The sequence below is a fragment of the Emys orbicularis genome, chromosome 10 (assembly GCF_028017835.1).
Source record: "Emys orbicularis isolate rEmyOrb1 chromosome 10, rEmyOrb1.hap1, whole genome shotgun sequence".
NCBI lineage: Eukaryota > Metazoa > Chordata > Testudines > Emydidae > Emys > Emys orbicularis.
In genome coordinates, this window is record NC_088692.1 from 10983544 (window position 1) to 11003012 (window position 19469).

Sequence of the window (19469 nt, forward strand, 5' to 3'; positions counted from 1 at the left end):
GAACTCCTGGGCTACACTGCGCTCTCTGCTTAGCAGCATTACAATAAAAGGAGTCTCTGTTAACTGGAAATTCTCTTAATGGGAAGGAAAGACTGTCCACCACTGTGCCCCGATGAAAAGGACTTCACTAGACATCTATCTGCTGGTGCTGAGTGTAATCTGCTGCAAAGGAATGTGATACTTCTGCAGGAACAAAAGTCTATTGATCTGTATTGTACAAACTCTCTACTGTACAGCTGCTTGAAGGCTCAGCAGTGTTGGCTTTACATCTATCTCCCTGAAGTTACATTATGGCCCTCGATCCTCTTCAGCTGTCTATGTGGATGTGTGAAGCTCTGAGTTCCAGAGCTCCTTTAGTCCTTACCTGGAGTTGATCCTAGATTCTCTGAACTGGTAAGTGGTTGCTAGATCAGTGATTATACTATTGCAAACATTTCCGTAGTTGTGGAGCATGAAGCAGGAGAATCTAAACCAGGGGGAGGCAACGTATGGCACGCGTGCCAAAGATGGCACACGAGCTGATTTTCAGTGGCACTCACACTGCCTGGGTCCTGGCCACCGGTTCGGGGGGCTCTGCATTTTAATTTAATTTTAAATGAAACTTCTTAAACATTTTAAAAACCTTATTTACTTTACATACAATAGTTTAGTTATATATTTTAGACTTCTAGAAAGAGACCTTCTAAAACGGTTAAAATGTATTACTGGCATGCGAAACCTTAAATTAGAGGGAATAAATGAAGCCTCTGCACACCACTTCTGAAAGGTTGCCGACCCCTGGTCTAAACTCTTCCATGAAAGCAGGGATACTGTTGACAGGTTACTAATAGCTATAAGCAAAAGTGTCTATAGCCAACCAGACTCTTCCCCCCTTTGCGCCCCCCCCAGGTGTCTTGCCCCTCCCTGTTTTTGGCGTCTCCTAAATAGTGAGTGGGAATAGCCACGCATTCCCTTTGTTTTTGTCATTGTCCGCAAGGGAGACTTCCATATCTCTGCACTTTAACTAAGCCACTCCTCTTCTGTATTCCCTTTGCAACTGTGTCAGAGCTGAGAGCTGCCTCTGCCACACTCCCCACTTGATTATCTAGTAATATCACCATCTTGCATTAGTAATATCTCTCTGGAAACTGTCTTAAATTCAGCCTTATAACTTGGCTCTTGCTTGATCCTGCAGTAAAGGGGCAAAAAAAGGAATAAGCTCTTGTTAAAAATAGTCAATGTAGTAGTCAAGATTTGGGATAGTGGATGGATTTATAGTTCAAGTATGATTTGTTTTAAAGTTTCTGCTTGTCTGAAAAATCTTAAATGGAGTGATTTTTTTTTTTTAACGTCCTTAGTATTTAGACAGCCAGCAGGTGGCGGCAGCAGGAGCAGCATTTACATAACATGGATTCCAGATGTGCACACTGGAAAAAATGCCTTTCCAGTAATTGACATCATTAGTCTTTTAGAAGTCAGAACCCCCATTGTTCTTTGTATGAATCATGCTGGTTTAAATTTTTTTATACATTTTTCTTTGTGAGCTTAACTTAGGTCACTACAGGTTTTCTCCTGCAATCACCTGCATTAGCAGGCCCCAAGTTTTCCTCAGGTGTCTTCCCCTGAACTCTCTACCTCCCTTCCCTCCTCTCCCACCCTCCCCCATGGAATTCAAAGTTTATTGTGGCCTTCTCAATCTCAGATTGTAGGGGGGTGGGCAGGAGACATGCTTAGTATTCTCATTAAAGCCCAAAGCTCCAGCCTGGTAGGAAACGCCCCCCACACTGAATGTAATGGACTCAGTTTTACTTCCCTTTCTGCTTTGGACAGTTGGGAATTAAAGGTATTTTTAGATCAGAACAATCTGAACTCTGACCACTAAGCTGCAAGTTGATGAGTGTATTATCAGTGTTGGAATTCTGAGTGAGACTATAACGGGGAGAGTCCGCCTCCGCCAGCACACACGTCTCTCACTATTACAGGGCTTGAAAAACTGTCAGCCTCTGGAGCGCCGAGCTATAAATAACTGAAACGTTATTGCATGTAGTAGCAACTGCAGGGTGGGCTCTGCTGCAGCTTTCTCTCAGTAGAGGCACCCATGCTTGTGCAGCAGAGACGGGGATCTTGGGGAAAGGAAGGGATGCAGCTTTTCAGCTGCTGGAGCTAAAAAGGGAGGGGAGCCACTAGTTCCCTTTAAGCTAACACCACTGATTATGTTGGAGAAGCAGAAAGGGTTCTTACTGCTTGCTTGTTTGCTGTACCCCTCGTGCCTGTTACATAAGAATGGCCATACTGGGTCAGACCAAAGTATCCAGCGCAGTATCTTGTCTATCGACAGTGACCAATGCCAGGTGTCCCAGAGGGAGTGAACCTAAAGGTAATGATCAAGTGATATCTCTCCTGCCATCCATCTCCACCCTCTGACAAACAGAGGCTAGGGACACCATTCCTTACCCATCCATGACTTAACCTCCATGAATTTATCCAGTTCTCTTTTAAACCCTGTTCCTCTCTGCCTCCCCCAGACCATGTGTCTGCTCTTCACCCGGACTCCACAGAGCTGTGGTTAGAAAGCCTCAGCTCTGCGCCTGTGCTTGGAGCAATCTGCAATGTGTGGGCCAGGGACATGGCTAGAAATAGACATTGTGTATAAAACACAATGAAGAAACAGTTTCCATGCTTAGAGCTCAAATGTTCAGTAGCCTGAGGCCATGACTACATTGGAAAGTTTGCATGGGTTTAACTTACATCTGTTTTTAAACCAGTTTTAGTTAAGCTGATACATACACCTATGTGGACACTCTCTTGTTTTGATTTAACGTAAACCAATTCCCAGCCAACTTAAGCCAAACTGAAATATGCCACTTTTATACCAAAACATGAGCATCCACACAGGGCTTTGTGCATGTTTGGATTCACATCTTGTGTTAATCCGGTGTGACTTTCTCATGTATATAAGCTCTTAAAACACCTGAATGATTGAAACAAATTCCACGTTCGGAACCTCAGAAAAAGAAACATCTTTCATTTCAGTAGGGAGTTCCTGTTTCCTTCTCAGCCTGACAGTAACTTCTGGTGAGAACGATCAAATGCATGGCAATCGTAACAAAACTTAAATCAAAATGATGAACTGAGCTTGCTTTTCCCAGCCCAGAAAGGAGCAAGGACTGCGGGAGGACAAGTCAGACCAAGCGCTAGTTTTCCTCCCAACTCCAGCGATGAGGGGAAGATTCAGCTTTGGACAGTTTTCTATAATTTAGTTTCCTCCGCAAGGAGGAGAATTTGTCTCCAAGGACTTTCCTTAGCCCTGCGTTGTCTCTGTGGAAGGGCAGATCCTTCCTCATGGTGGGGAGCTGGCCTGTAAACATTTCCCACTTAGCCAGGGCATCCACAGTTTTGTCCACTTGAGCCAGCTCCTCCTCAGAGACGTTCTTCTCCAGGGCAGCGATGCATGTTTCCAGCCATAGTTCATAATCTTTAATGATATCTGTGGACTTGGTGGTCCTGCCCAGCTGCTGCTGGCTGTGCGTGTCAGCCGGAGAAACAAACTGCTGGTCGTGCTCCAGCTCCTGCCCAATGGAAAAGGCTTGGCTGCAAGCGTCTGGTGTTAATGGCTCAGACAGGGAAGTTAAAGGCTCAGAGTCATTCTCACAGCACATCCCAGAGTCCGAGCTGAATGGCAGGATGTCCTCCGATGTTGATAAGTCTGACTCTTGACTAGGCCGGGTAGACAATACCGTTTGTATCCAAGCATAGAGTTTCTGTGGTGGGAGGAAAAGGTTTTCATGTTAGAGCGACTTAGCGCAACAATGTAAGTTGGCCAAGATGTTCAAAAGTGCCAAGTAATCTCAGGTCCCTCAATTTTGGGGTGTTTGTAAGACACTTGAAAGGCGTGTGATTTCCAGGAGGTGCTGAGCACCCACTCTGAAAAGTGGGCCCGTTTTAGGCATTTCAAGTTGGGCATCCCAAAACTCGGACATCCCAAATCAGTAGGCACGCTTTAAAATCTTGACCGTACAGTAACAAGAGTAGAATAACACTGCTAGCATTCCAAATATCATTCAGGGATGACTCCTGTTTGGGTGAGACTGGGCCTGGAATACTTAAAAATGCTTTCACAGCCTGTGGTTCTGCACCATTCCTTGCAGTGATTGCTGCTAGAAAAGACTGGGACTAAACTACGCATGAGTACCTTACAGATGACAGTAGAGAAGTAGCTGTGTACTCCCCTGGTGTTACCCCCCGCCAGAATCTCTGTGTGCCATATAATCTGTGTAAAAGCAACACAAAAACAAGTGCCATCTCTCTAGAGGAAGTTGGGTTACATGAATATAAATGCTCCTGAGGCAAAGCTGAGGAGTCTTGTTTCACGAACATATTCATTCCTATTTAGCATGCGTTTTCAGTCTCAAGAGCAGCTCTTCACTTGAAATACATATAAGGAAAGGCTGGGCTCTAGGAAAGAATTAATAAAAAATAATATTTTAAAAGGAAATCTCTGAAATTTTTTATGCTATAATATGTCAAACAGCTGCTTGCTTCTGGCACACTTTTTCCTTAGGCTTTTGGGAATTAATCAAAGCACTTGACAGTTGCCAACTGATCAAATTTGGTCTCCTTGTCTATTTAGCTGGCATACATGTTGATTCTTTTTGTTCCTTAGTATTCACACCCCCCACTCCTATCTTCTCACATACTGGTGTATCTTATCTTTGTTTTCTGTTACTCCCCAGTTGGTATCTCTGCAAAGCTATACACTTCCTCAAGCAAATACAGTGGTAGCAGTTAGAAAATACTAGCATGGGGCTGGTAGTTAATGTATTAATGATGTGAGTGTACTGTGCTTTCTGCTCCTAGTGAGGATGGTGCTGTGTGTGGTCCAGCAGAGGGCATCAGTGTTGCACTCTGGCTAAGTCTCCAGGCCTTATCGGCATATGCTGAGGTCCCTTTTCCCAGAACTTTCCAGTCCCCCTTCTATAATTGCCTTCTTTCCCCAGGCCAGTGACAGAAGCAGTACAGAGATCAAGTTGAGTGGGTGGGGGCAAGGCAGCCATGGTCCCTATTTCAGTCTCTGCGTGAAGCCCTGGCAAACAGTTTTGTAGGGGCAGGGGAGCTGGAACAATTTGTATAGTGGGGTGCCATTGACCCAAACTGTAAACCCTGTGTATATAATGGAAACCACTTCAAGCCAGGGGTGTGTACAGGGATGCATCTGAACAGTTGATATTCCCTATAGCCAAGAAAAAATGCAAAGGGAAGACTTTCTTTCTGCCTTGCTGTGATCGCTTTTATACAGTTAAAGCCAGTTGTGCACACTCTGACCACCCATGCACATGTTCAACAGAACATGCATCAGAGCCTGCCGAGGGGCCAGAGTGGAGGGAGGGGCAGGGATGCTGTCTGAAAGCTGCAGCTACACCCTGGATTTTATCCTGGCTCTTTAAGACATCAATGAAACTCCAGAATAATCAGAACCACCACTCAGTCTAAAACCACCTGAGGGGGGAAAACGTGTATCCAAACAAAAAGATAGCTGAAGCCAGGACATCTACACAGAGATGTTGGGTATAGATGTGTGAATAAGGGATTTTTCTGTTCGCAGGTAATTCCGGGGGGTAAACGTTTTGGGTCTACCTGAAAACTAAATTTTCTTAAAAAAATTTTGGCAAACCAAAAAGTAGGGGAAACAGTTAACTTCAGATTAACAGAGACATTTTGTTTTGACAAAAATCAAACCTGTACTTTTGATTTTGACCATTTTAAAACCTGTTTGATTTTTATATCAAATTGAAGGAAATTCAAAACTCGGTCATTTAGAACCAAAAATAACTTAGAATTTCAAAAATGTCAGTGAAAACATTTTGATTAGGTGAAACTGACAAGAAGTTACAAAATGCTTTGGTGTTGCCAAATCTGCATTATCTTTTTTACAGAAAAATTCAACCAGCTCTAAGGTCTTGCTCATTTCAAGTCAAGAAGAGGGAAGAGCTGTCCCCTGAAATCCCTGTCATGGGGGGTGGGGGGTGGGAATCTTTTTCTATCTTTCAGACTCTGTGGTGCATTTTAAACAAGCCATTTAAGGGTTTGTGTGGTTTCAGCTTCATTTTTCTGTTCTGCTGCTTTACCAGATGGGGGCATGCTGCACACGCTTCTCTTATCTGCTGGAGCCTGTGAAATCCATGGCCATGGGAAGGCAGCTGGGACAGAGCCCGCTCAGCATGCACTTGAGCACTGCTTGACGTCCACTTTTTGACATTACAAGGGAACAGTGCTACTCAGATTTTAGTACAGGGTCACCCTCGGCCGCAGCAGTGGCATCTCCATCAGTGCGCAGTAGGCTAGGCAGGAGCAGTTTGACCTGCTGATGATGTTTATAGGTGAGAAAACGGGAACTGAGCAATTTGCAGGGGGCAGAGAGAATAAAGTCTCTGCCTAAGGGACTGCTGGGGTGTCGTCATCTGCAATTAGCTGCCATTTGCTGCATTCTGAAGGGGAAAAGGAAAAATATCTTCCATAGTGAGCTGGAGAGAAGTCATCCGTAGCAGGACTGATTTACATCAGCCAGTGAGGGAATGAACTCCACAGACACATCCCCTGCTTCAAGCCAAACCCTGCTACACCCCAATCTGAGCATCATTACTCCATTAATGGGCCTTATTAACCAATTCTCTTCCCAAAGGCTGGGGCTGTGGCCGAGCAGTAAGTTAGGGCTCATCTTCGCTGCAGTGTTCGCTCGAACTGTAACTCGAGCATTGCCCGCCCCAGCTCCTGTTTGCACACCCATCTCTAGCTTGAGTTGGTGCTTTAAACTAGAGCTAGCTGGCCCAGCAGGGTGCGAATGCAGTGGGGCTGCAGAGACTCTGAGCTGCTTGAGTGTTTTGCGGTGTGACTGCTCTCACTCCAGCTAGCCTGAGCTCGAGCTTACGCTGCAGTGAAGGAAAGCCCTTAGGGTCTGGCTACACTGAAACGCCTGCAGCAGTGTGTCTCTGAGGCCAGGGCTACAGGCACAGGCTTGCGCTACTGCACTAAAAATAGCAGCATAGACATTCCTGCTCAGTTCTCTGAAACCTATCCCCACCCTGCGTTTCAGAGCTCAGGCTCCAGCATGGGTGGGAACATCTAGATGGCTGTTTTTAGTGTCATTGCGCAAGCCCGAATCTGTAGTCTCCGGCTTTGAGACTCAGTGCCCCAGAGTGTGTTTGTAGTGTAGACATACCCTGAGTCGCTATCCAGCTGCTCTTCTATACTACAGCCTTGAAGGGAAATGTTGCAGCGGGGAGAGCTCGCCGCACAGAACAGCCTGTGACACTCTAAGGGAAACAGGGAAACTCTGTGTAACGTAAGTGCAGCCTGGATTTTTTTGCTCTAAATTGGTCAAGATAAAACAAACCCTGGCTGATGTCAAAATAGAGCATATTTGAGTGCAAACTCAAATCAATTAATTGCCAAGAGTTCATCCTCTTACAGAAAGATTGCCTACCTCCACCCGCTGCCCCTTCTGCCCGTGACCCGTGCTGCCATTTCTGGCCTTGGCAGCATTATCTGATATGGGGAAGGCACAGCTTTGTGCCAGGCATTAGCCATATTTGTTGCTTCTGATCTGGGCTGTTGTGCAATTTAGGGAGATTGGTTCCTCAACCGGAAGAAGCAATTATGAAAGGTAAAGCTGATTCCAAACGCAGGGCATTGGCTAGCCGTGGCCGCTCCGAATATGCTTTGCAAACAACTTTTCTTTCTGGCATGATTTTGCCTCCATATGCTCAGTGCCCTCTGCTGTCATGTTAGCTATGTAACCTGTCTTTCTAGGCACTTAGATACTGCATTGATGCAGGCCCTATAAGCCCCTTATGGAGATGATCACAACGCCACTATATAGCCCTGCATATAGTCAACTCAAGCTGCTTCTTTATTGTCCTGGAGGCAGTTGTGACATTTGTGGGGGAGGAGTGAGTTGGCTCCTCTTTTTCAGGGTTTCGTTCACTGTGGCTGAGGGAAAACTGAGCTAATTACAGTATTTACTGCAATGAAACAGGTGCGGAGGGAAACCAGTTATGGAAACATTTAATTCAGATAGTGTTTCTCTGTTGGAAAGAGAGAGAGCTGCCTTGCAGAGGGCAATTTGCTGCTATTGTTGCTCTGGCTTGTGCTAACAGCAGCCCAGAGAGGCTGGGTCTGAGGACCGCTCCGTTTTGGATGTAGAGCAGATGGCCCAAGATCTAGATGAAGAGCACTAGTTCTAGGCTCACCATCTCAGTGACTGGCAGCACAACCAGGTAGTGTGTTCTCCCCAAAGCATGTTGAAGTCCTTCTGCATGAATGTGTCTGACTTCCAAGCTGAATGAGTAAGAACTTGGGGTTGGGAGGGGGGGAAGAACCTAGAAAACTTCCTGGAACTGCACAGCTAACCTTATACAAGGTGACAATACAATGCACCGAAGTTTTAAAATAGGCAAGCCTGGAAAAATCCAGTCGCTGAAGATGATGCATGTGCTAGAGAACTAATAAAATCATGGAGAAGATAGGGCATTTAGCATGACTTGTAGGCTTGCTTCTTTTGATGCTTTATGTAATACACCTGTCCTAAGACTAGAGTCCAGCACTTTAGATACTCGAGATGCTTCTTTCAGCCTTAAGGGGCAGTGATGGCGTCTAAAGCTAGTTGTGCTATTAGCATTTCCTTGATGGGCCAGGAAATCCTGCTGTCACACAGCACTGTCTGAGCAGAGGACTGGGACCCAGGAACTTCCACATGCTAACCACAGTTCTGACATTGCTTGTGTCCCTTTCCCTTTGCCTCCATTACCTCATTAGTAAAATGGGGGGAATAGTTTTGTGCTCGGGTGTTGTAATATTATTGTTTGCAAAGAGCTTTGGAGATTGCGTTTAAAGTGCTAAGAATTAGTCACAGGGAATGTGTATGGGATACCCACCCTCTCTATTGGATCTTGTGTTAAATATCTTTGTAATTCATGCCAAATGCCAGGACAGAGCTCTGTGCATTTCTAAGCCCGGCCCTTACTTGAACATGGTGGCCAGAGGCTGTGATTCGCAGCTGGGCTACCTGGCTGTAGAACTTCTTGCTTTACCCCTTTGCCCCAAGAGGACTCAGCGGTCCGTATCTCACCCTGTAGCGCTCGATGAGTTTGAAACCCACAACGTATTGCAGCTTCCTGAGGCAAACTGGGCAGGGCTCCAGGGGCCGCAACAATGCTTCGTCCAAACTCAGCGCGCCCTGCATGATGCACTGTAGCCATCTGCAGTTCCCCAAGCCAATCAGGTGGCAGATCTCATGACACGTAACCTTTCAGGAAAACAAAGTCGCTTTGTTGTTAAAAACCAACCAACCAAACTTTCACCACAACCTCCTTTTGCTCAATCCTGCCTCATTCAGGGAGGTGAAAGAGGAATCCCAGCTCCTTGTTTGTTCAATCGTGGGCATGCGCCAGACTTTTCCACTAATGCACTCTAACCCTGACACAGAGGATGATCCTTTCTGGGGCGAGAGAGCCAGGTTTTCCTCCGCTATGGACACCAGCCACTGGAGGGAGATGCAATTGCCTACACCTTGCCTCCTGCATCCATCACAACGTTCAACACGCAACTCTGCTACGCTGCCTGTGACGAGACTACCAGACTACGGACGACGACTCGGGGACAGAGAAGGTATTATCCATTCATCCACCTAGTGCTGGCCAGGCAGTACCGTCTAGTGTCTTGAGCATGAGACTGGGAGCCAAAAATGACTTGGTTCCTAATCCCAGCTCTGCCACACACTCGCAGTGTGATGCAAGGCAAATCGCGTGACCTCTCCCAATCTGTAAAATGGAGATGATCAATCCCAATTCCCTCCCAGAGCCAAGGCTACAACCCAGGAGTCCCAGCTCCTGCTCTAACTACTAGACTCCCCTCGCAGGGGTGTTGTGGGGAATGGTCCAGCAGTGCTTTGAAGATGTAAAGCGTTAGGTGAGCGTAGGCACACTGCTGGAACTTTCAATGGCTTTTGCTAGGTCGGTGTCACTCCTCTTTCAGGGAACCGTCACAAGCTGCTGGCACATAACCCCCACATTGCAGGACATTGGCTTCGGTGTAGGTTGCTAACCGCACCTTGCAACACTGAACCATCTCCAGTACACTGAACAGCAACGGCCGGTCTCGGGCCTTCTCGGTGACCTCGCGCAGCTCCTCTCGCCCGGTAGCTGGATTTAAGGTGGTGCAGCCTGGCTGGGGGAAATTGCCAGAAAACCTGGCAAAGCTGCAGACACCCACTTCTACAGAAAGAGGCAAATAAAAGTGAGACAGGTCCTCTTAGCCTAACGTCAGCCTCCAGCATCTGCCTCTAGCCTTAGGCCCCATGATGGGAAACTGCCTTAGCTTCATCCAATATAACCCTTCACCCTCCACTGCACTGAATGTGGGGGCATGTGCTCCCCTAAAGGCTTAAGAACATAAGAACGGCCATACTGGGTTAGACCAAAGGTCCATCTAGCCCAGTATCCTGTCTTCCGACAGTGGCCAATGCCAGATGCCCCAGAGGGAATAAACAGAACAGGTAATCATCAAGTGATCCATCCCCTGTCGCCCATTCCCCGCTTCTGGCAAACAGAGGCTAGGGACGCCATCCCTGCCCATCCTGGCTAATAGTCATTGATGGACCTATCCTCCATGAATGTATCTAGTTCTTTTTTGAACCCTGTTAGTCTTGGCCTTCACAACATCCTCTGGCAAGGAGTTCCACAGGTTGACTGTGCATTGTGAAAAAATACTTCCTTTGTTTGTTTTAAACCTGCTGCCTATTAATTTCATTTGGTGGGTCCTAGTTCTTGTGTTATGAGAAGGAGTAAACAACACTTCCTTATTTACTTTCTCCACACCAGTCATGATTTTATAGACCTCTATCATATCCCCCTTAGTCGTCTTATTAATCTCTTATGGCAGCTATTCCATACCCCTAATCATTTGTGTTGCCCTTTTCTGAACCTTTTCCAATTCCAATATATCTTTTTTGAGATGAGGCGACCACATCTGCACGCAGTATTCAAGATGTGGGTGTACCATGGATTTATATAGAGACAATATATTTTCTGTCCTATCTATTTCTTTCTTAATGATTCCCAACAATCTGTTTGCTTTTTTGACTGCCGCTGCACACTGAGTGGATGTTTTCAGAGAACTATCCACAATGACTTTCTTGAGTGGTCACAGCTAATTTAGACCCCATCATATTATATGTATAGCTGGGATTATGCTTTCCAATGTGCATTACTTTGCATTTATCAACATTAAATTCCATCTGCCATTTTGTTGCCCAATCACCCAATTTTATGAGATCCCTTTGTAGCTCTTCGCAGTCTGCTTTGGACTTAACTATCTTGAGTGGTTTTGTATCATCTGCAAATTTTGCCACCTCACTGTTTACCCCTTTTTCCAGATCATTTATGAATATGTTGACTAGTACTGGTCCCAGTAGAGACTCCAGTACAGACACCACTGTTTACCTCTCTCCATTCTGAAAATTGACCATTTATTCCTACCCTTTGTTTCCTATCTTTTAACCAGTTAGCAATCCATGAAAGAACCTTCCCTCTTATCCCATGACTGCTTACTTTGCTTAAGAGCCTTTGGTGAGGGACCTTGTCAAAGGCTTTCTGAAAATCTAAACACACTACATCCACTGGATCCCCCTTGTCCACATGCTTGTTGACCCCCTCAAAGAATTCTAGTAGATTGGTAAGGCATGATTTCCCTTTACAAAAATCATGTTGACTCTTCCCCAACAAATTATGTTCATCTATGTGTCTGATGATTTTGTTCTTTACTATCGTTTCAACCAGTTTGCTCAGTATTGAATTCAGGCTTACTGGCCTGTTATTGCTGGGGTCACTTCTGGAGCCCTTTTTTAAAAATTGGCAACACATTAGCTATCCTCCAGTCATTTGGTACAGAAGCTAATTTAAATGATAGGGTACAGATGACAGTTCGTAGTCCTTCAATTTCACATTTGAGTTCCTTCAGAACTCTTGGGTGAATACCAGCTGGTCCTGGTGACTTATTACTGTTTAGTCACCAGCTTGTAGCTAGTCAGCCTTCCCTGCCTGGACCAACAGCCTCTTGGTGGCTTTGAGCCCTGAGCTCCCATGCTTTACGTTGGGAAATCCTGTTTCCTACCACTGGGATGTTGATTAAAGTTGTGGGGGAGGACCTGGCTACGCTGCCTCCCAAGCAGTGGTTTAAGGTAAAGCACTTTCTTGTTCATTCCCCGCATGGGAAGAAGACAGGATGTCACTTGCACCTTGTCCTGGCAGGAATTTGCCAAAGGTGAAGCTCCAGGTCTCACAAGGGTACAGGTCCAAGAGAGTGAGTCCAAGGACACACAGGGCATCTGGAGGCTTGTTGTTCTTCAGGAAGGTCAGGATCCCATCTGGATAAATGGAAGAGAGAAGGTAAAAATCCAGTCCCCCATTTCTACTGTCTCTGGGATGGAACTTGGAGTCCAAGCCAAAAGCTGGTGGAGGTGCTGCACTCAATATCCAGGGTGAAGGGGATGGTCCTCTTCCTTGCTCTTTATCACCCATTCCCTCTATTCTGGGCACCAGTAGACCTGGCTTCCCTGGAGATGCTGCTGCACGGAATAAAGCTAAAAGAGAATTCTAAGGACAAAGACACAATGAGTGAATCCTGTGCCAAGCCACAGGAAAGAAAGAAAGAGGCTGGGTCAGAGCACAGAATTTCCCTATGGGCACCTCAGCCCTGACCTGCAACAGCCCTACTGCTCTAGCACTGGGCCTTTCCGGAGCACATGCTGCCAGCTGTACCAAGCAGCGTGGCGGTCTTGCATTGTGGACGAATGGTCACGCAACACTAGCCTGGCAACCAACAAACCCATTTCACCTGAGACCTAACTGATATTTGAACTCCAATTTCCTCATGTGAAAGGCTAGTGCATTAACCCACCCAGGCATTCATTTAATTTGGCTTTAGGCAACAAATGAGGGAATGATATAAAATAGTCAAACAGAATGAAATCTAAAAGCACATTGTGCTCTCTGAGGGAAGGTGAGCAGCAGCTTTTACCTTGCAAAACTGACTTTAAAGATTAAAAACTCTGAAAAATAAAAACCTAGAGGAAAAAGTATGATGAGCACTGCCCTCCTGGTTAGTTGTTGTTGTGGTTTCCAGCCCCAAAAGCTGAGTTTTCCATGGAAACAGGATTTCTCCCTCTTCCCTCCCTTCCTCCGCTGTGTAGGCAGAGAAGTGATATCACAGGCATTTCCTAAGGGAGCGGATGTGGGCCGAGAGACTGTCATGAGCCAGTGTGCCAGACGGACTTCTCTGCTGGCTCCGCTCCTCTCCCTCCTTACCTGCATGGAGCTGCGCTCTGTCTGAATCTTGGCTCTGTCGATAGCAGCAGCGGATGGAGGAGATGGGAACAGAGGGAAGGCACTTGACGCGAAGGCCCAAGAAGAAAGACTCTAGGCAGCTTCTGAGGGAATCCAGCAGCGAGATCCCGGCAGGCTCTTCAATTAGATCTAAGAGCAGAAGCACCAATATCAGTTACATGTATGACAGGGGCAGGTCAAAACGTATTAAGGGGTTTCTCTGGGGCTAGTCAAAGGTATGGTAAGGGGTTAGCTCTGCAAGGGTCTTTCAGGGTGGTTGCCAGGTCTCTCTGGAGCCAGTCATTCAGACTGGGGGGTGTTTCTCAGAGACAGGCTGCTTAGGGGATTAAGTGCTGTGGGAAGTATCTCTGTCTAGTCATTTACAGGGCAGGCCACTGAAAGAAGTTAGCACTATGTGGGGTGTCCAGGAAGTCATTTGGGGGCAGGCAGGCCATGCAGAGAGCTTAGCCATGGGGGGGGGGTGTCTCTGGGACCACTTTCTTAGTTCACCATTCTGTATGTATTTCTTTCCAGTTATACATGGAGAAACCACTCCCAAGGGCACATAATGCCCTTGGGGTGGGACCCGACCTCCAGTTGTCAGCAATGGCTCTTTACTGTGGATCGAAGGCAGCCCTTCGCACCACTATGCATGATCAATCACAGGTTACCCAAATGTAAAGGTTGTCCAAAAAGGCCTTGCTGTGGCATTGGCCATTCGCAGGCTCAGCCCTTGGACAGATGAGGCGGAGGTAACGATGGAGGGTTGACGACGTTTAAAAAACAACAAACTCCCGTTTCTTTAAAAATGTCCCACATCAAAGATGCGCATTACCTATAGGCTGTAGGTATATGTGCTTCTGGCAGAAACTCTGCTTCTTCGTTAACATGGAGTGATAGAAGGTCTCGAAGTCCTCAGGGGCATCAGGGTGGCTGAGGAGCCAGTCGAAGGCAGTCCTGATCAATAGAGTACAGAAGAGTGTCCTCTGGGGATTGTATGCTTCAGAGAGGAAAAGTTTCTCTGTGCTGGAGAAGGCTTTGGCATAGAGCTCCTGGAGGGCAGGGTTGGTAGAGATGAGTGCGTCCTTCAGAGCTCGGGGCCCAAAGCTGAATTCCTGAGCATGTCTGCACTGCAACATTGCTGACAGGCCCTGGGGCTGTGGCACTGCCTGTAGAAAGTGAATCAAATCATCAGCATTTAGCCTCACAGGGGACCTGGGGATTTGCACTTGGGTAAATCTGCCTAACGATTTCAGCTGAGATCACTGGGTGCTCAGAGTTCTGTGGTGCTGCTGGCTTGGAGTCATATACTTTTGTGGTGATATTTGTTACAGGAGTACTCTGTGTCTATGTATATGTAAATAATGAACCAGTGGATGGCACACAAGAACATATAGCATAGTTCCTGGGTTCTGAGAGACCACTGCCAATAGCTTCCTCTAGCAGCTTTTTACACTAACAGTAAACCATTTGTTTGCTTTATCCATAGCCATCTAGCTAGATACTTATAGGGCCCCATCTCTGTAATGTCTAAGCACCTTTGTGCAATGCAGGAAACATTACAAGGAGGTAAACACCCTGAAAATCAAAGCCTGCAGCTGAAAGGCATGATATTCCCAGGATACTACATGTTATTTCCAGATTCCTCGCACTGGAGTTCCTCGCACTCTAGTGAAGACGCAATAAATTGACCACCGAGCGCTCTCCCATTGACTCCAGTACTCCACCGGAGTTAGAAGCGTTGGCGGAGTCGACGGGGGCGCGTCAGCAGTCGACTTACCACAGTGAAGATACCGCGGCAAGTCGATCCAAGTACGTCGACTTCAGCTACGTTATTCACGTAGCTGAAGTTGCATAACTTAGATCAACACCTCCCCCTCCCATCCCCTCCTCCCCCACCCCCACCTGGTGTAGACCAGGCCTAAGGTTGTGATTTTCAGAGGAGCCCCATTCAACTCCCATTGCAATTTAGACTTAGCCTACGACTACATCTTAACCTAGGAACTTGGGGGGAGAGGGGGCGGGGAAGTGCTGTCCAAGACTATCCATCCCAGATTTACACTGAGCCCAGGGCATGCTGGGAAATGACTTTGGGCCTTTGTCAGTGTTGTGGAAATAGCCATGCAGTGCAAACATGGTCAACATAGCTCACAGTTGGGAGTCTTCCTCCTGAATCCTTGGTTCAAGGAGCTGCCCAGTCGGCTGGACACAACAGAATGAAAATGTTCAAAGAGAAAAGAGAAGCATTTCCTTGACAGCTGTGAAACCATGTCAAGGAAAACTGAGGAATGCTGGGGACAGATGCCAACAGCCTGTCCGTGAAGAGGAAACCAGCAGAACACACAGCTCAGTTTTCCAAAGCTTGTGTCTCTGAAATGCAGAAGACAAGACCGTGATAAACATCTTGGCATGATGGTAAAAGGAGGCGAGCCTGCTGTGTGTCTGCAGCACAGGGAATACAGCATTCCAGCCAAGGGTGCTGCACCAGGAAACCGACTCTTGCAAATGCAACGCCACCTCCATATGTACCGTTAGATAATGGCACCTGCAGCCATAGTTCTGTGGAGTTAGAATGATAATCAGTGGCCCTATAGGGTAGCGCTAACAATAATTCATTAATTGTTAATAAATACCATGGGCCAAATTTTATATAAAACTTATATACTTTTCTGTATGTCCTAGATGCTTTACAACTAAACAAGTAACCTTTGGAAAGACTAATGTGTGTAAACAAGCATTAACAGTGACTCATTCTGTGTGGCCTTCCTGAGGCTGAAAAGGAGAGCTCCAGAGAGGGAAAGGGATGAGCAGTATCCCTTTGTGTCTGCAAGCCTCGGATTCCAAGAGCCCCAATGCCTTGGATTGCATAGGGCACACAGTAGTACTGAGGGAGGCAGTGGGGGCCTACTCCAATCAAAGCTTTACATTCAGAAACCATCTACAACATTGTTTGTGCCCAACCCGCTGGATCTGCCAAGGGATGGATCCATAGATTCCATGGGCGGAAGAGACCATTGTGATCATCTAGTCCGACTTCCTGTATAACACAGGCCATAGAACTTCCCCAAAATAATTCCTAGACCAGATCTTTTAGAAAAACATCTCACTTGCTGCAAACTATTGACCAAGGTGAAGATGCAAATCTACAAGTCTTGCGTGATGTCATCCCTGCTCTCTGGTTCAGAAACATGGACTACGTACGCTAGGCACGTCAGGAGACTGAACAGCTTCCATATGAGATGCCTGCACAAGAACCTGAAAATAAAGTGGGAAGACAAAATACCAAGCACAGAGGTGCTGGAGCATGCAGCACTGACACACTTAGAAACCACTATTAAGAAGAGGAGGTTGCAATGGCCCGATCATGTCGGGAAAATAGGAGGAGACTATATTCCCCAAGAATATTTTGTACAGAGATTTGTGACGGCTCTAGAAAGTGGAGTCGCCCTATAATGGTGATTCCATGATGTGTGCAAAAATGATATGAAGTCATTCAGCATCAATGTAGAAAGCTGGGAGGAGCGTGCAGAATCCCATCCAATCTGGAGGGAACATCTGGCACTGGGTGCAGCTCAACATGAAGCGGCTTTGATCCAGAGAATGGAAGCAAAGCAAGAAAAAAAGAGAGCAGCATCCTATAATCTTGGTCTCCAATTCAGACAACACATGGATCTGTGAAACTTGTAACAAACTGTCACTCTCAAATTGGGCTTGTCAGCCATAAGCAGATTCATCAGGCACCTAACTAGACCTCTGACGTGCACACCATGATCCAGTGGATTGACGGTTGCCTAGAGCAGTGTTTTTCAACCACTGTTCCGCGGCACACTAGTGTGCCGCGAGATGTTGCCTGGTGTGCCGTGGGAAAAAAATATTAAACCATGCTTGAATGTCGGAACTGGTTACTAAAATTTTTGAATCCCACCACTGATGTTAAGGACTATAAATAGCTCAGAATATCAGCTTTGTGTTCAGCCAAACAGGCCCAGGTTGCGCACTGAATAAAGTATTTTATAATTTTTCATATTTCTGTTTACTTACTATTTCATAATAAAGTAATTATAAAATACTTTCTTTGTGTTTATTTGATTCCTATTCAAGAGAATTACTTTATATATAGTCAATATAGGCACAGAGTTAAATTTTTTAACATTTTCTAATGGTGGTGTGCCTCGTGATTTTTTTCATGAAACAAGTGTGCCTTTGCCCCAAAAAAGGTTGAAAAACACTGGCCTAGAGATATACACACACTTAGAACCAAAGGCTTTGGCTTTTCATCTCTCACACTCCAGACCAGCAAAGACTTGGAGCACTGAAATCTTACAGGAGCTGTAAGATGAACTGTAAGACTCCAGCCTAGGCATTGCTATCTGGATGAGCAGATGCCATAAGATGGGACCTTCTGAGAAGAACATTCGCTGTTTGTTGTGTGTGTGGCTTTTGTTGGTACCTTGGGACTTTACACTATATTGTACATATTATACAACTACTTTTACTGGGGAGTTTGTGACTTGAACTTTGTTCTAATGGTTGATATTTCCCCCAGGAACGCTACCTAAAAATACAGCTTCATCTCTCAGTTGGGTATAGTCAATATATTCCCTCCAGAGCTGACAGTTATCCATAAATGGTTCTACACGCAATTCAGTTGCTCATAAATTATTCTCTTTGTAAATCAGCTACCTATAAATTATTCTCTGTAATTGACAATTACTTATGAATTATTCTTGTTCTAATTCTGTAAATTATTCTCAATATATTGACATTGCTCCCTAGGATAGACGTGTTTTGGAGGTGACAGTAACGGCATAATTGAGAACATATGTAGAATAAAACAGCACAAGTACTGAGAGGAGACAGGATTGGGCCCTGGGTGAACAGATTATATGTAGTGTTGGTCTGGTGGAAGAAAAAATGCCCAGAACCCCATGGGATTTGCTCAGCACGTTCCATGATCTAGCCCTAACCTGGGCTTAGATCACTTTAAAACCACCATCTAAGCTATTTCTTTTATACATCGTTCTATTCACTTTCATACAAACTATGGATTTCAGATTCAGAGAAGGAATCTTTTGGATTTTGTTTCTTCCCCTCTGAATTTCTGTGAAGTGTTTAGAGACTAATTAATTTTACTAGGCACTTTGAATGTCTGAGGGATGCTAACTGAGTCTCTTAAAACTGATTAATTGGTTAAATTAGGTGCTCTACTGTAAATAAGCAGTCCTAGTGCAGAAAGTTCATAGCCTGTCAACCTAAATGAAAAGCCCAGAGTGTGCATATAAAGAACATTAGCTAATTATCAGCAAAGGCTCTAATCACTCAGTAGGTCCCTTCCCGAGATCTGCAATCAGTGCTTGCTACTGCTGCTTTCAGATCATCCTCTTATTTCCAGTACAAAGGGAGATGCAAGGCCGAAGGCAATTTTCTCAATTTGTTGACATGTATTGAAAAAGACTTTTTGACTAAGAGGCTGAACTCTTGATGTATAGAAGAGCCAAGGTCTGTGAGAGGAAGGGAGGGCACTAAGAGAAGCCAGGGTGTTTAACCCTCATGCAAACAAAATTTGCGTTCCCCTGGCCCCAGTGGTACTTGCCTACACATACTCCCATGCTTAGGCTGATGCATCCTGCACTGAGTGGGCCCAGCTGCTGAGGTCAAAGGAGTACAAACTTTTTGCTGGGTTCAATCTTGAGGGGTGGTGAACACCTGCTACTCCCACTGGCTTCAGAGGAAATTGATGGTGCTCAGCATGTTGCAAGATCAGGCTCCTCTGCTCAAGGAGAAAAGAAAATGCACCAGGGCCCAACTCATCATTACTGTATCAATGTAAAGTACCACCCAGTCAGGACTGTTTTGCACCCACTTTGCACTGTGATAAATGGCTTCAGAAGGTGCAGGGCCCTGTATGCTTCATGCCATAAGGGTAGATTAAAGAGTCCTGTCCCCACAGTTACCACCTGATTCTGCTCAGCCTTATTTTCCTGGAGACATTACAAATGTTTGTCACTTTGAAACAGATGCTTCATTTAGTCTCCCTGGCATGAGTCATTCCCATGGCTGAGAGGGTTTCCCATGCATAGATATGCATTACTGGTAAGACAATTTACCTGTCAC

The 19469-nt window shown here is 45.8% G+C and overlaps 1 protein-coding gene across 1 annotated transcript; it reads right to left on the reverse strand.

Moving 5' to 3' along the window:
* Positions 1-3173: 3173 nt before the first annotated feature.
* On the reverse strand, positions 3174-14494 carry AMZ1 (archaelysin family metallopeptidase 1). Its single transcript, XM_065412747.1, has 6 exons — positions 14191-14494; positions 13338-13505; positions 12269-12397; positions 10084-10247; positions 9104-9280; positions 3174-3740 (listed from the first exon to the last, which is right to left on the reverse strand). The coding sequence occupies exons 1-6, from the start codon at positions 14492-14494 to the stop codon at positions 3174-3176; spliced, it is 1509 nt and encodes a 502-aa protein (XP_065268819.1).
* Positions 14495-19469: the final 4975 nt, after the last annotated feature.